This window comes from Misgurnus anguillicaudatus, chromosome 10 (genome assembly GCF_027580225.2).
Source record: "Misgurnus anguillicaudatus chromosome 10, ASM2758022v2, whole genome shotgun sequence".
NCBI lineage: Eukaryota > Metazoa > Chordata > Actinopteri > Cypriniformes > Cobitidae > Misgurnus > Misgurnus anguillicaudatus.
This window is the reverse complement of record NC_073346.2, coordinates 39888850-39905930: the sequence shown is the minus strand read 5'-3', so window position 1 is coordinate 39905930 and position 17081 is coordinate 39888850. Positions and strand designations below refer to the sequence as shown.

At 37.0% G+C, this 17081-nt stretch overlaps 1 protein-coding gene across 13 annotated transcripts in view; it reads left to right on the top strand.

Annotated features, from left to right (window-relative positions):
• Positions 1–10737, top strand: part of LOC129448842 (leukocyte elastase inhibitor) — a 58137-nt gene extending 47400 nt beyond the window's left edge. For 8 of the 13 annotated variants that reach the window (XM_073872606.1, XM_073872605.1, XM_073872593.1 and 5 more), the window contains 3 exons: positions 9678–9820; positions 9906–10073; positions 10153–10737. In XM_073872606.1, coding sequence (XP_073728707.1) covers positions 9678–9820; positions 9906–10073; positions 10153–10563 — 722 coding nt within the window. In that variant the 3' untranslated portion in view covers positions 10564–10737. Of the gene's footprint in view, positions 1–6770; positions 6889–9677; positions 9821–9905; positions 10074–10152 lie in introns of all 13 variants that reach the window. The other 5 variants (XM_073872604.1, XM_073872594.1, XM_073872592.1 and 2 more) reach the window with 1 other exon arrangement.
• The last annotated feature ends 6344 nt before the right edge of the window (positions 10738–17081 follow it).

The window sequence follows — 17081 nt, the reverse complement described above, 5'->3', positions numbered from 1 at the left end:
AATTTAAACATTTCTTCTTTCTTAATTCTTCACACCATTCCAACATCTATGGATATTGATGGCAAGAACCAGTTAATCCACACACAGGTTAGGAGAGAGGCAATTTGATATCTCAAATTCAACTAACTTGCATGTTTTTGGCCTGTGGGAGGAAACCAGAGTAAACTCACGCTGGCACAGGGAATGCAAACTCCAAATGGAAACGTCACCTGACCTAGCCGGGACTCGAACTGGGGACCGTCTGTCTGTGAGGCAACAGTGCTACTCACTGAGCCAACCTAAACATTGAACATGAACATTGTACTTGCATTAACTAACACTAAAACCTCTTTCACACAGCACATTGATACCAGAAAATTGCCTTCTGTATGAATGCAAATGTCCCAGAATTACAATATTACATATCTTTCCATGTTAACTGTGTCTACAATACTTTTTTACTTTGACCAGAAGAGCACGTCTACAGATGGGCAGAATACACTACAGTATAGCTTAATCCTTGGGTTCAACTGGTCAGTGTTGGGGAAAAATGCATTACAATATTAAGTTACTTCCCAAAAAGTATCTAATTGCTTTACTTACTTTTAATGGAAAGTAATGCTTCTGTTACTTTTAAATTACTTTTGCATTACTTTTTCTTACTTGGCTGAGGCTTGATCTCTAAACCCTTGCACATGTTTTTATGAATGAGAAGTTCAGAAATCGCACATTTCCATTGCAAAAATATCAAGCTCTGGCCTGCCATCTTGGTTTCAGACTCAAAACTGTTCTCGCTGAGGCGCGCACGCATCTGGTGCGTAATTCTGTGTGACTACATTCAGTTTAATTCAGTACGTTGTGTTGTTATTAAATCAAATTAGTAAAACCGAAAAGTAACTCACATTACTTTTAAAAAAAAGAACTCAAATATTAATGTGTACATTTATAAAGTAATGCGTTACTTTACTCGTAACTTCAGAAAAGTAACATTATTACGTAATGCACGTTACTTGTAATGCGTTACCCCCAACACTGCAACTGGTAAAGTTTTTAATATGAGAGTAATTGCCGTATTAGGATGGATAATTCTTGGTTACTGTATGCGAACGTATCAAAATTATTTTACATTATGAGACAAAAGGCCAGGTCGTCAAATATTGACGCCATGGGTGTGAGACCGTGTTAAAAAGGCAGGGGGGCTTGGTTTCGGTGTTGACCATGCGTCAATATGTTGACGCGGAGGGTATACCTTTCGCGTCATTTTTTGACGAACTGGGGACTTCAATACTATTAGGTACGCGAAATTAAACAGTTGTCGCCTGGCATTGGGGTTAGGGAAAGGTTTGGGTAGGGATGTCATTATGTAATTCTAACCCTAAACCGACGCGAAAATGGTAGAAAATGGTAAGAAAATAGGAAAGAGAATGCAACGGACTTAATAGTATTGAAGTCCCCAGTTCGTCAAAAAATGACGCGAAAGGTATACCCTCCGCGTCAACATATTGACGCATGGTCAAGTGTCGTCAAATATTGACGCCATGGGGTGAGACTGGGTTGTACAATGACATTCCTTTTCATGAAACTGGATGTTTTTGTTAAAACAAGACCCACGGCAAACAATTAATTCATCCGTAACATGCAGGAAAACTCCACCGTTTTTGAAAAGTATGAGATTACAATGACAAACTGTGATATATACAGAGTTTAATGTTATGAATTATATAGGTCAGATGTATATGCCTCTATTGAAGCTTGCAGTGCATCCTGGTCCAACCTTAATCATCAGGTTTTATCCATGCAGACTGCAGAAGAAGAAAAATCCTAAATTAAACTTACATTAAACTTATACTGATAATATAATTAGTAATAAATCATTCTGTATCTCTCTCAATATCGCTTTGAATTTTACTGCATTGGTTAGACTGAATGACGATCTCGAGTACTGCGGTTCTCAGTACGGAGAGTATTCAAACCCCTTTAAATTTTTCACTCTTTTGTTTCATTGCAGTAATTTGCTAAAATCAAAAAAAGTTTATTTTATTTCTCATTAATGTACACTCAGCAAAAAATTTTGCACATTTAATAAAAAAGAAAAACTGAAATATCACATCACATGTTCAATAAGTATTCAGACCCTTTGCTGTGATACTCATATTTAACTCACATGCTGTCCATTTCTTCTGATCCTCCTTGAGATGGTTAAATAGATAGGAAAGTTGTCTGTTTTGTCTTTTGTTGCAGACAAATGTGAAAGAAAGTCTACAGCATTGATTCAGTTAAAACGGACAGACTCGAGCGATGAAATCATTACGTAAGACTTTTATTTCATTCAGCTCTTTGTTGCTTTATTTCTTGAGAACTCAATAAACGATTTCTTGTGTAAGACCACATCGATAATGTATTAATTTATGTCATACTTAATAAAACTATTATTATTTTTTTTGGTCCACCCAGTCACATAAAATATTTATTGGGAAAGCAGAAGAAATCACGCTTAAATGATAATAAATGATAGTCTCTTTAAAACTTATCTCTCACATACACATCTTTTAGAAATAAATAACTATTTATAGAAAGTATATTTTGCATGTGTTTTTAAACCTTGGAAAACATGCAAGCGATTTTAAACAATTTGAGCGCAATATGTTAAAGTGAGCTGTTTTGTGTGCGCAAAGACAATGACGCACACACACACTTAAATGGATGAACACTCATAAGTGGACGCATGGAGATGCGCTTTTCCTAAAGCATTCAAACACAAAATTATTTCGAAAGTCTTGGCAACTAGTCTCATAAAAACAATCAGTTATGTCTTAAAGTGATTGCAAACAGTTCAGAAAAAAAACAGATCTTTGTGTTGGTTTGAAGTAGCAGTTCTAATCTGCTTATGTTTGTGTCGTTTATATTAATTAAACAACAGAAAACAAAGGAAAATCACTATGTATCTTTAAAAACATTAATTATATTTAATTTATGTGTAAACATAATACTTTTATAATAGTTTTAGAACAAACACGTAAGGTATAAATAAAAGGAAGAAATAATAGAAAACATGAAAATGATAAATATATTTAATTATTTAATTAACGTTAATACATATATATAAAACATGATAGTATTGCTTTTATATGTACTTTATAGCGATTCAGACTGTAAAAATAATTGATTTAGCAAAAAAGAGCAATACATATAGGGGAGAGCGGGGTAAGTTGTCACACGGGTAAGTTGTCACACTGTTAATAACTCCAACACTAGAGGCTCTATCTCAAAAATCAAATAGCCACTTTATGTGACTTCTTCTTCTATAGTCAACTTCCTGTTCACATGTGGTCAAGATCACTGTAATCTGAGGTTAGCACAATTTTCTTACTTTTCTGCTTAAAAAGTAAAAAAAAATCACTTTACATTTTATGCAATACAACTTTGTTAGGTGTGAATGTTTAAAATGATTATTTTGCACAAAATAGAGGAGACCGTAAAGTGTCTTTTGATACTTTAGCTAAAGTGATATGATGAGCTAAACTTGAGATTTAGACAACATTAGCACACAAGTAAGTATGGGGCAAGTTGTCTCAATGACTTTGGGGCAAGTCGTCACATCTGACAACTTGCCCCTGTACAAACAAACACATCGAACATGCTCAGAAAACATGATATAGAAAAGAATAAGCCTCAATCTAGCAAAAAGCTGTTTCAAAAGAAAGGGAAGCAGAAATCTGGACCTATGAAAAACAAGGCAGCTAAAAGAAGAAAAATCATGCAAGAGTCATCATCAGATGATGAAGAGTGCTTCTGCCTCGTCTGTGTAGAGCCATTTTCAAAGAGTCGTCCAAAGGAGACATGGGTAAAATGTGTAAAATGCAACAATTGGGCCCATGATGCTTGCACCTCAGGCCAGGCAATTTATGTGTGTCAGAATTGTGATTCTGGAGATGAGTCCTATTAGTCATACAGGGCATCTGTTTTGTTCAGAGGTTAAACATGTTAAGTTAAGCAAGTTATCTGCAGCGTTCCATTCAGTTATCTGGTTTTATGTGAAAGCCATAGAACATTTGAACCAAAGTTCAAAGAAAAGTGGTCTTGCCACTTAATTGAAATGTGCATTATTTGGATCGAAATAATTGTTTTTCCAGATTCTCCAGGCACGGATGTTTATATTTCCAGTTTGGTTTGAGTTTAAAAATTAAAATCAATATTCACAATTAAGTAGTTGTGTTCTTATTTTTAGATAATCTAGTGTGACAACTTACCCGCCCTAGTGTGACAACTTACCCTCCGATGGGGCAAATTGTCACAAGTGCACAGTCACTATTCAACAGTCTACAACTCTGTAATGAGATAAGATATAAAGATGTTATGAATACAACATATGTGCCCAAGACTTCCTTCTTTCATTTGGTATGAGATTTATACCATTTTGATGTATGGTGCTCAGTAAATGTTAGACAGTGTGAAAAGTGTGACAACATACCCCGCTCTCCCCTACATTACATGCATATCAGTAGCCAACCCATTTAAACTTTTTATTTATCTAAAAAATGAACGTAAAGTGATGAAAACGCTATAAGAAACATTGCACTAAAGAGAAACATATAGGGGAATCAGGCTTCGACAGAACACCGGATCAATAACAATCACGGGTTAATGCTAAAACACTTCTCACAGCTACTGCGGAGCAGTCACTTTCTGCAACCAGTTTGGCTCCTCCTACAAAAAACGTCATCTCTCTAGTCAGACGACAACATCGCTCTTCTTTCATCTTAGGGCGAGGCATCGTTCTTATAAACAAGATCCTCAACGAACTCACAAGTTCATTCATTCAGCTGCGACACAGAAGAGAAGATCATTACGTAAGACTTTTATTTCATTCATCTCTTTGTTGCTTTATTTCTTGAGAACTCAATAAACGATTTCTTGTGTAAGACCACATCGATAATGTATTAATGTATGTCATACTTAAATAAAATTATTTTTTTGCAATTGAATTAATTGTCCACGAATAACTAATTCTCTCCAGTGTTCGAATTTAAGGGGTCTGGGGGTTCACAAAAATATAAATTAGAGGGGTCGCCTGGTTTTAATTTAAATTAAAATACTACATGAACTTAAAATTCTCATTTTGCGTGTCACAAACCGATGCTGTCCGTTATTTGTACTAATTAACTTATTCAAATGACTTCTGTCTGAAATAAAGAAACTCGCAAGTGCGCCTCATGCTGTTTTCTGGAGGAATTGACAGACGAGTTAATGTTTGTATCTGCGTGTGGCGTGTGTAGTATTTTCTACCTCAGTTGCGGTAAGAATCTTTAGTAATCTTTAGGTTTAAGTTTTAAAAAAAAATCTTCTCAAACAATTATTTCATAACAGTGGCGACTGGCGAGGCTACCCACTCAGACTTACGGCTGGTCCACCCAGTCACATGAAATATTTTATTGGGAAAGCAGAAGAAATCACGCTTAAATGATAATCTCTTTAAAACTTATCTCTCAAATACGCATCTTTTAGAAATAAATAACTATTTATAGAAAGTATATTTTGCATGTGTTTTTTAAACCTTGGAAAAATGTTAACATATAAGCGATTTTAAACAATTTGAGCCCAAGATGTTAAAGTGAGCTGTTGTGTTGTGTGTGCAAAGACAATGACGCACACACACACTTAAATGGATGCACACTTAACTTATGTTATTTTCCCACCCCCATTTTGCTGATCCGAAAATTATTCTATCTATGACTCAAAAAACGCAATGTAATGCATTTAACCACTACTATATAGTAAAATTATGTAATTTCATAATGAGTCTATTTCTCCTCTATTATGTGTTGAATTTCTGGCCTTGCAAGTGTTTCACACTAATTTGAGGGGTAAAAATATTTAGAGTTTGAGTTAAGGGTAATTTGGGGTTTCTTTGATTAAAACCAGGATCAGATGATTGTTGATCAAGGACGAACACATCTTACTTTGTGAAATCACAGCGACCCTATAATGAGGGGGTGGAGCTTAGCTAGGGGACCCCCCATAAGCTTTGACATAATTCGAACACTGAATTTCTCTCTCAATCTCTCTTCACAGGTTGTGAAAATGGAGTCTTTGTCAGCAGCAAACACACAATTCTCTCTCAATGTGTTTAAGAAGATCAGTGAGATAAACACTAGTGGAAATGTCTTCTACTCTCCTCTCAGTATCTCCTCGGCTCTGGCCATGGTGTCACTTGGTGCTAAAGGAAACACAAAAGATCAGATCTTACAGGTGATGACACATAAAGTCCAGTTTCTGCATCTTTGGGCATTTTTTACTTTAATGCACAGATTTATGAGAGTATTGTGGATTTGTTTGAGTTATTGAAATAGTTGTTTATTTTTATGAATGTGGTTGTAGGTTCTGTGTCTTAACAAATCTGGACCAGATACTGAGACAGCTGATCAGGTTCAGTATGAATTCATGAGATACAAACCTCATGACTTTACAGTAACAATAACAATGTTTGATTTATTTGCTGTAATAATACATTACAGCTCTTTGCCAGTATCTATTTCATTATGAATTATTTATTAGTGTTGATGTACAGAGAAATATTCTGTTCAGCAGGAGGACCAAATTCATTCCAGCTACAACAAACTCATGAGCGAGTTGAACGAACCAGGAGTGCCATATATGTTGAGTCTTGCCAATCGTCTGTATGGAGAGAAATCCTATCAGTTTATTGATATAAGATGAGTTTATTCACTCGTGTTAATAAAGATTCTCAGATCTAATGTGACTTTCACTTCATTTCATTTGTTGTGTTATAGAAATTTATTAGTGACTCACAAAAATACTACCAGGCTGGACTGGAGTCTGTGGACTTCATAAAAAACTCAGAAGCTGCACGCGTCAACATCAACAACTGGGTGGAGAAAACGACACAAGGTTAAAACTTTCTTAAACTTAAAAGTTACCATACACTCACAACATTAATTTCTCTTTGATGGTTCCTTGCAATGAAGTTGTATGAAAGTGAAAAGGTGCCGTTTAAATTGTATGGCAAACGCTGCAGAATGTTCAGACAGAACAATAAATCACTCGGTCCATGTCCTTATTAAACAACTTTACTGTTTCCAATTCAAATAGGTACAGATGCGTATGTATATGTGTGTGGTTCTGCAAAAGCTTAATAAAGAAAACTGTGAGCACAATAAGAATAAGAAACAGTAATATTTAAACATTATACAATGACTTAGAAAGTAGAAAGTAATAATGCAATAGCATTAAAATGTCTTCACATCATTACAATATGTGTAAATTACCTTAGATTGGAAAATATTCACTTTAACTCAATCATTCAATTAGCAAAATAAACATCTTTAAGTAATAATCAGAATAATTGCTATCAAAGTCTTATCTAACATGTTTACATTGATATTAACTTACAATCAAGATTATGTGTGTACCGAGTAATACTTAAATAGTATAAATAAACATTTAGTAGCACTAATAACACAATGAAATCAAATCTAACAGATTAAAAAAATATTAAGCTACTTACTTTTTGAATGTACGCACACAATGCTAACAAACTGTTATGAATGGACCAGATAGCAGCCAGCCACGATAGGCAACAACTTGTGCAAACTTTCTAGCATTTAGACATTTCCGAACATGAACGATATAGTTTAGTTAACGTCTACCAATGAAATGACGAGTTTAAGTCATGTGGTTAACACATATTAGAACACATGTTAAGTAGCATAAAATGTCCGGCAGAGGGCCTTTTGTACAGAAGTACTTGAAAGTATGGCTGCGTTCAAATACCCACACCAGTGGTCTTTGCACTTGACCACCTGAGGTGGCAGTAGCTCATGTAGGTTGTCTACAAACCGGAAGCTTGGTGTTTCAATCCTCGGCTCCACCTGACCAAGTGTAGAGGTGTCCTTGAGCGAGACACCTAACCCCAGCTGCTCCCGATGAGCTGGATGGCGCCTTGCATGGCTGACACTGCCGTCAGTGTTTGAATGAATGAGTGAATAGGTGAATGTGAGGCAACACATTATCCTGAGAACTCGCTCTGATTTCTATAGAGTTGGCTTAAATTATATGTTGGACGTGCCTGCCAACGAACGGTCCCTGGAACAATTTCGCCGCTTTTGTGGAGTGGGTGCTGACCTGCTGTGACTCGCCCAACACCTCAGAGGACATTGCCTGCGTAAACGGTAAGCCAGATTAACCCCCTGAGCCCAGCGTCGCCGGCACCCCGGAAGTCCTCTCCCCAGGCCAGGTGCACGAGCCAGCTTCACCGTTGAGCGACGTTGGAGTCAGAGTGGAAGTTGATGAGAGCTCTGTCCACACTCCCACCGCTGAGGGTGAGCTTTCGATGGTGCTTGGAGCTTATGACTTTTTGCTGGATTGTGCAGTGGACTGCCTCCTCTCCTTATTGTCCCTGCAAGTTCCATCCAGCTTCCCATCATCTTCACCGTTGTCGCAGGTCCCGCCCGCCTCTCTCTCCCTCCTCCTCTCCATTTACCAGCCAGTCCAGCAGCTCATCACCACCTGGCACAGAGTCAACCCCTAGCTCACCCTTAGCGTGTTGGCGTCGCTGGGTAGGTTGGGCCGATGTGCGCCTTCTTTGCTAGCTGTCTCTGGGGATGGGGGAGGAGAACAGGAGGTCGCCTCAGCCCATCAGTCCAGCGGCCTCGTCTTAGGTCTCTCCTCCCTCCTTTTCATCCACTCCCATCTCTTCACCATCTCCACCAGGCTCCCTCACCTCTCCGGCTCCGCCCTGGTCCCTTGTCAGCCCGCCCTCACCTTTGGACTCCACTCACTCCTTCACCGTCCCTCCTTCCACCCTGCCAGCTCGCTTGGGCTCCTTCGATCTCCGGACGTCTTCTGGGGGTTCGTCCCCTTTGGCTCTGCAACGAAGGTCTGCATCCCCGCCTCCACATCGGTCGGGAGAGCCACCAGCTCCGCCACGGCCCTCCGGATCTTCGGTCCCCCCCCCCCATAAAATGGGATACAATTAGCAAGTGTGAAAAAGTCAATAGCCAGGTAGTGGCAGCAATTTGCACCAAAACCTATTTGTTTTTTATTTAGGCTATTTAAGTTCTTCTTTAATAAAATGAACACATAGCACTCTGAAATTAACATTTGCTAAACTTTTAGATTATTATATACACTTATCTGAAACTTTTAGAAGCAGAATTGTTTGCGCCTGTAAAAAAACTCTTCGTTTTGTGCAAGCAGCTTTAATAAAGTTTGTTTATTAAGTAGTCAATGAATAAACAACACAATAAATGTTTTTTGTAATTATGTGATAAAAGCATTTGCAGATGTTTTACAAAATACATAACAATGTTTGCAATGAAATTCTGTTTTACTATCAAAATATGTCATATCCATTTATTATCTTAAAATTAAAGGTTTCTGTGACATCTCGCGAGGTTTGGGTAAAAGTCTCACGATTTACATCCCGAACATGATGCATGATGGGATTAGATTAGCCTTGAATACCGCTCCAAAGCAGTATTTGAGAGAGTATGGGTTTAGTTTGGGTTAAGGGCACTGCACTTTCCAGTTTTAAGACAGAACAGTCTTGCGCACTGTCTGTCTCATGCACGCGCTCTCAAGTGGACAAGAACACAAGTGTGGGTATTTGGATGCAGGCTTTGTCTTAATTTGTGCTGTACAGAGTTTCCAAGGTTGTATTTAATATATTTGTATCTCAGGGAGGATCAAGGATTTGCTGGCACAGGGGATCCTTAATAATATGACACGTTTGGTTTTGGTGAACGCCCTCTACTTCAAAGGGAACTGGGAGAGTAAATTCCTATATCGAGACACTGTTGATCAACCATTTAAAGTGAACAAGGTTAGATTCAAAGGTCTTCTTATGTATGAGCTTCAGTATTTTGACATGAAGGATTACTGATCATGTTCTCATTGATGTTTGACAGAATGAAACTAAACCAGTGGAGATGATGAATCAGGATAAAGACTTTCCTCTGACCTTCATCCCAGAGGTGAACAGTCAGATCCTGGAGCTGCCGTATGTCGGGAGGAATATGAGTATGTTGATCATCCTTCCAAATGAGATTGAAGACGACACCACTGGACTTCAGAAGGTGAGACAGGAGAGATTGAGAATATTTAAAGCTTTATTTCACATCAACAGAAAGACATTAACATAACTCTCTTATACAGCTGGAGAAAACACTGACCTATGAGAAGCTCATGGAGTGGACCAAACCTGACAACATGAAGATACAATACCTTGCATTATCTCTTCCTAAATTCAAGCTGGAAGAAACTTATGACATGAAGAATCTACTGGTGAAACTGGGAATGGTGGATGCTTTTAAGAAGGGGAAGGCAAATTTTTCAGACCTTTCCCACAATAATGATCTGGTGGTGTCTGAGGTGATTCATAAAACCTTTCTTGAGGTCACTGAAGAGGGAACAGAAGCAGCAGCAGCTACTGGTATGGTCTGTATGTGTGATAGTGGACGCTTCAACATTCCAAAGGCTTTCAATGCTGATCATCCCTTCCTGTTTTTCATCCGACACAATCCCACCAACACCATTCTGTTTTATGGACGCTTCTGTTCTCCATGAGCTCCTTCTGGTAAAGATGATGTGATTGTCATGTATTGTATGGCTACAATCACTGCAGAGCCTGAGGAGCAAATCTGCATCCTTCAGGATACAAGCCCGACTCTCCAACTAGACCACAACTTTGTATACATGACAAACAATAAATCCTTTCCATTATTTACTTCAGCATTTTCACACTTGTGTTTTCTGTGTCTTCTTTTGTGGACCTGTTGTAAAAGTAATACAAAATTTAAATTTGGTAAGCAAATTGTTTGACCCTATACTGCGAGTGACTTTGTAGCATTTGTCTGTTAAATTAACTATTGTTTGAGACCAGTGTTGGGAGTAACGTTACAAAACATTACAAAGTATAATATATTACAGTAATATATTAGTTTTTGCTGTAACGCAGTAATATAACGCATTACTAATAAATTTTTGCTAATATTTTACTCGTTACAGTCTTAGTAACGAGCGCGTTACAACAATGCATTTCAAAGTTAGACCGTGTTATTTTATTTTTTTTCTTGACCAGCATCCACACATGAAAAAGCTGCGTGTAAAATAGTTATGGCTGCGTCCCAGGCCGCATGCTTCCGTGCTGTATGGTGGGCGAAAAGCACTACTTCTCGTGCTGTTTGCCTACTATATGGTGTGGAGGTGGGCGGTTTGGGACGCAGCGTATACGCACAACCGGCGCAACGTCATAGAATGTCTCTGAACAGGTTCATGCCCACTTTTGGGGAAAAACAGAGTAGACCTTCCATTGACTTCCATTCAAAATAGCGGAACAAAGCAATGTTCGTACACAGCTGGCAGGCGTAAATAACTTATAAAATCACTCAGATTAAACATGTTGAGTAATTATCTGTCCACCCTGCCTGCCATAGAGCGCGAAAGATACATTAACACATTTAATTTGGTCAATATAAAAACATGTCCCTTTCGGTCTCAGAGCGTCAAATTTGTTTAACAACGCTCCCTATTGGCCAGAGGTGTCTTACCCGGACATTTACTCGTACCTCATCGAGTCAACAGGGAAGCAAGTGAATGATTTTACTTTGTATTTGAAAGTTACTTCTTATTTATTTATTATGTCTTTATATTTAGAGTAATGAGTGCACTTTTCCATTGAGCCATACAACTAACTGGCTTAGCGATATTCCCAGCAATCACTGGATGGCGTTGTTACACAAATTTGACGCTGGGGGAGTGGGGGGGACATGTTTTTGTGTTGACCAGGTTGAGTGTGTTGGTGTGTCTTTCGTGCTCTGTGGCGGGCGGGGTGGACAATTAATAATTGCTCAACATGTTTAATCTGAGTGATTTCATAAGATATTTACGCCTGCCGGCTGTGTGGGAGCGTTGCTTTGTTCCGCTGTTTTGGGTGGAGGTCAATGGAGGGTCTGGTTTTTATCCCCCAAAAAGGGGCGGTGACGAAATTTACAGTCAAGTTCCCGTAAGTGCCGGTAGTCCGTATTGTCGTTTTAGGATGGATAATTCTTGGTTACTGTATCAAAATTCTTCTACACTGTAAAAAATAAATTGTTGGCTCAATGAATTATTTTTTGGTAACTAGTTCTACAGAAACTTTACGTTCACTCAATTTCTGTCTCCAAAGTGTTTCCTGGATTGATGTTTTTTAGTTGGCCCAAACTTGACTGAAATATAAAAAAGTATGTTTGCTCAATTAGCTTTATAGTTCATTCAGCAAAAATGTTTTAATCAGTTGAATCTTTAAAAACTTACAGCAAAGACTCTGTCAATTAAAATTGAAGTATTAACTCAATGTTTTGTGTGTTACTTCAATTAATATTTATTATTTGGGATTTTTTATAACATTTTTAAATTATTTAATACTTTATGCTGGTGTTGTTAACAAAATAATTAACTTCACTCACATAAAAACAAAAGCTTTTTATTCACTTATTCACTTATCATACAGACTGAACATACAGAATTAAGTCTTCTTTAAATAGAGGACATAAAACAGTCCAAAAAGCACGCCAAAGTCAGTCAGAACATCTGCAGGGTCATTTAGGAGACTTTCTTCAGCCCGTCCAAGTGGAAACTGTCTCGCTATTTATCCCTCTGGTCTGCCTCTCACATCATCTCCGCTCTGGTTTGATAAACAGAGGAATATAAACACACACACATACATAAATAACATGTTTAATATAATAAAGCTTGACGGTGAAAGACTTTATTCCTAAATAACGTTAACGTTAGGCCAAATTTCCCTCAGACATCACGCATAATTAAACACTATTGGGCGGTTTTCTCGGACAGGGCTTTTCACTGACTAAAATAACTTACTGACATCTCTTAACATATGAGTGCTATTGTTTTGTCTCAAAATGCACGCCAGTATTGTATTTTATAAGGTTTGTTTGTAAAAATGTCCCAATTATAATAAAGACAGAGTTCTAAACCCTGTCCGTTAAACCAACCCTATATCCAGGCTATCTTAACTAAAATAGCTCCACTTTACTTCGGACACATAACATAACACACTTCTAAATATATCTTTACAAAAATATCATTACAAAAACGTCGAGTATTTGCGTCTTTGCAGATAAATATATTCTAAAATTAACATTTAATTACAAACACTTACCTGACGTGAACTTGAGGAAACGGCTGGTGTCCTTGTGTGAAACAGTAAGTGATTCCAGCTGTTATATGTGCGGATTGATCTCAGATGAAATGACCTGTAATCCAGATCCTTCCAAGCTAAAACATTTTAAATTCAAAAATACATAGACACACGCACATACATACATACATACATACATGCACACACGCACACGGGTACACACACGTACGGGTATATTTAGAAGTTTTATTTAAGATTGTTATGATATTGGGACTATTTCTCCACTCGCTCCTTCAGCTCTGAAGTTCAAATTCGCAGGCAGTACGCAGCCCAGTTATAACCCAGCCAACATTGCAAGGTGGGGCCCATGTGGGCCCCATATGGGCTTCCTATGTGGGCCCTATATGGGTTTGTCCATGGGTTCCACTATGGCCCCACATGGGTTGCCCACATGAATTTGATATAGAAACTGAGTGGGGCTTATGTGGGGCCCATGTGGGCAACACACATGGGCCCATATTGGCCCCATTTACTGAAGCCCACATTATTTACCAGGCCCCAGTATGGGTTTTTAATGGGTACTAGACTGGTCTTTTATTATGTAATAATTATACTTTTAATGCTTAATTGTAATTTACTTAAATAATATATTTGTTTTAAATTGAAAACCAATAAAAGCAAAATAATTTCAGTTCCGTAAATATCAGTTTTCAGCATAAATATTCAACAGTTCATTCATCGATAACATCACAAAACATGAAGGAGGTGCAATATGAAAAATTAAATAAAAAATTGTAAAGGTTCAATACATCAAAATACTTTATTGTCAATTTATAACACTTTTGATGCTAAAATAATCATTAACATTTCAAAACTGCTAATGAAGGAAATGACTAACAATTTAACATAACACTTAAATAACAATTGAAAGAAGTCAAACTCTTACAGTTTTTTACGATTGCTATGACAGATTTTTCAATACTTTTAACAAGTTTTCAAAACTCTTAACACAGTTAGCACTACATCCACCTGTGTAAGCTATACTATTAACACAATTCTTGTTGCTTTAACACAAAATGCAATTAACAAAAATTTAAAATGCTTTAACTTCTTTTATACACAAACTCAAACAAGACCAATACAATAGATTTTTAATGTCAAATTTACAAATGCTTTAACACAGCATGTCAAAACAGATAACATCATGTGCTAAACCTCACTTATAGTCAAAGTAAACAGCTGTTTATATGATGAATTGAAACATAAATATATCCCCTGTATTTTATTCCATTGGGATTGAAAAACAATTTATTGTACCAATGCAAATATATAAATCACAGCTGATTCCCACCTAGGAAACACACTCAGGTTCTTTCAATTGCATGACTATATGGTATACAGTAGAGTAAAGGAGGGCCTCTATAGGTTGATCTTGTGTGGAAAAGGAACAATATGAGCAACACAAAAAATAAGATATATGGCTGCACAAGTCAACTGAAGACCACCAGGTCAAGGGGAAGATTTTCCTCAAGTCCCACCTGGATGCAATAGATGGTGCATTCCCAGACATCACACCTGAACACTGTCAGAGACATGGCAAAAGGTTCTTCACAAGATGCCTTGCCAGAGAAAAATCAGGTGTAATGTGAATGAGAACATGTGGCCAAATAGAAACGCAATAGATTAGATGATGAGCTTTTCTTTTTTGCTTTATTCTTCAGTGGCTTTTTCTGTTTGTATTTGTTTATTTTTACTTTTTTACTGTAAATGGAAGTAATATTGAATATCTTGCAGTAATGTCGTAAATAGCCTACTGTAAGTTCTTTACTGCAGCAATTATGTCTACTTTTTTTGTTAGGGTTAGGGTTAGGTAACGTACTCTAAGATGGATGATCCATTTTTGTCTTGAATTGCTGCAGCAAAACAATCATAATACATGCATTTACTAAACCCAACTAAACAAAAATATAAAAAAGTTTTCAAAAAAACTATAATCTATAGTCTATAATCTACTACAGTCTATAAGGACAGATTTACACATAAACTTATGCAGTTTTTGTTTTTCCACCTTATGTTTGTGTTTTTCATGACATTGTGTTATGATTGACTAAATGTTTTTGTTGGAAGAGAACATGTGTTGGTGATCTGGTATAGTAGTTGATTCTGAAACATGTTTACAGTGTTTTTGTAAAAAGTGTGAGAGTTTAGTTTACAATGTGTGATTTTGAGGATAAAATTAACTATTTTGCCAGTTGTGTGTTTTAGGTGTGTTGGTGCGTTAAGAGTTTAGAAAATTTGTTAAAGGTATTGAAGGAGGTGTCATAGCAATCGTAAAAAACTGTAAAATACTTGAGACTCAAAAAAAAACCCCACAAATATTGCTCACTGTTCTGGAGATGGTCTTAATTCTGATCATCAATTAATCTTTGCTCAAACGTTTTATGAAGAACTTCCAAAGCATCCACAGCCAAACTCATTAAATGTCCTTGCACGTTTGCTTTGATTCATCGCTGTGCAGTTTGTGAACTTGCACCGTAGTATTACATTATCTAAAAACACAACTCATAAATTACAAGTGTAACCATTGTGAGGGACTCCTGCTGCTTCGGTAGAATCTGTATCCTTGCGCCTGAGCGGAAATTCTTGTAGTGTAAATGTTTATCATCTTTATAGTTGTAATTTTAAAAGTTTGCCTATTTAAGCAAAGATTATTTAAAATATGATATTATATTGTGTGAAAAAAATCACAATTTAAAACATTTGAAGCAGGACTACTTTGTCAAGCATAATGTGTCGTAGCAGTGAACAGGGGCACGCTCAATCTCACACCGGTGCGCACTGTTTTGCTACGGTTTCCGCGTTGACCGACATGTTTCCTTGAAACGGTGTGCAACGGAATGCAACAGGTTTTAGAAGTGTTTTCTCTTGTTTGGTGGGTGTGTCAGAAATGTCAGCCCAATCAGCGGCAAGATGTATAAAACCACGTGATAGTAAAGAGACAGCTCGCTCAATGGGTTCAAGTTGGAATGTTGTCTTTCATTCTGGATGTAACATTGAGGGTCTTTTACAGTATTAAACACACATTTATAACGATTTCATCAGTCCTCAGAAACATTTAAAAAAGAACACAAAGAATGGCCCCTCAGCTACCGTAGTTGCAACTCTTGCGTCATCACAACAGGGCGTTCAACGCATCACCGTTTCAGTTTAATAAACGTTGTGCAACGTTTAGTCGGGGCTGAACGCAGCCCAGATCTCCTTATATGAAACACCCACTAATCAAGCTCCTGCTCCTTCCAGAATGTTTGAAACATTTCTTTATTTAAGACACTAACAAATTGATGAACTTTATGACATTTCTTATTTTCACTCATGCTCAACTGTGCAAATTAAAATTAATAATTGGCAGGTAAACATTATAAATATAACAATTAAATGTAAACAATAATGCATTTTTATTTAAAATGTTTTATACTGGTCAGATCCTATCTGTGATATTATTTGCTCTTTTTATAAAAGTGACTATCAACCAAAAGTAATAATTTTAAGAGTTTAAATGTATATAAAATGTATTTTAAGCATGAAATTATTTTGCCCACATAGGTCCCATATTATCATCCAACATGGGCATACCTATATGGGACCCACATAGTCAACCCACATGGGACCCATATATATTGCCCATGTTACGCCCACATAAAACCCATGTTGCCCATATGGGACCTATGTGAGGCCCACATAGCAATGTTAATTAAATGTAAAAAAAAGAATGCATTTTTTATTTAAAATGTTTTATACTGATCAAATCATATCTGTTATATTATTTGCTCTTTTTAAAAGTGACAATCAACCAAAGGTTATTATTTTAAGATTGTAAATGTATAAAGATGTATTTCAAGCATAAACATGTTTTGCCCACATAGGTGCCATGAGTGCCCCACAT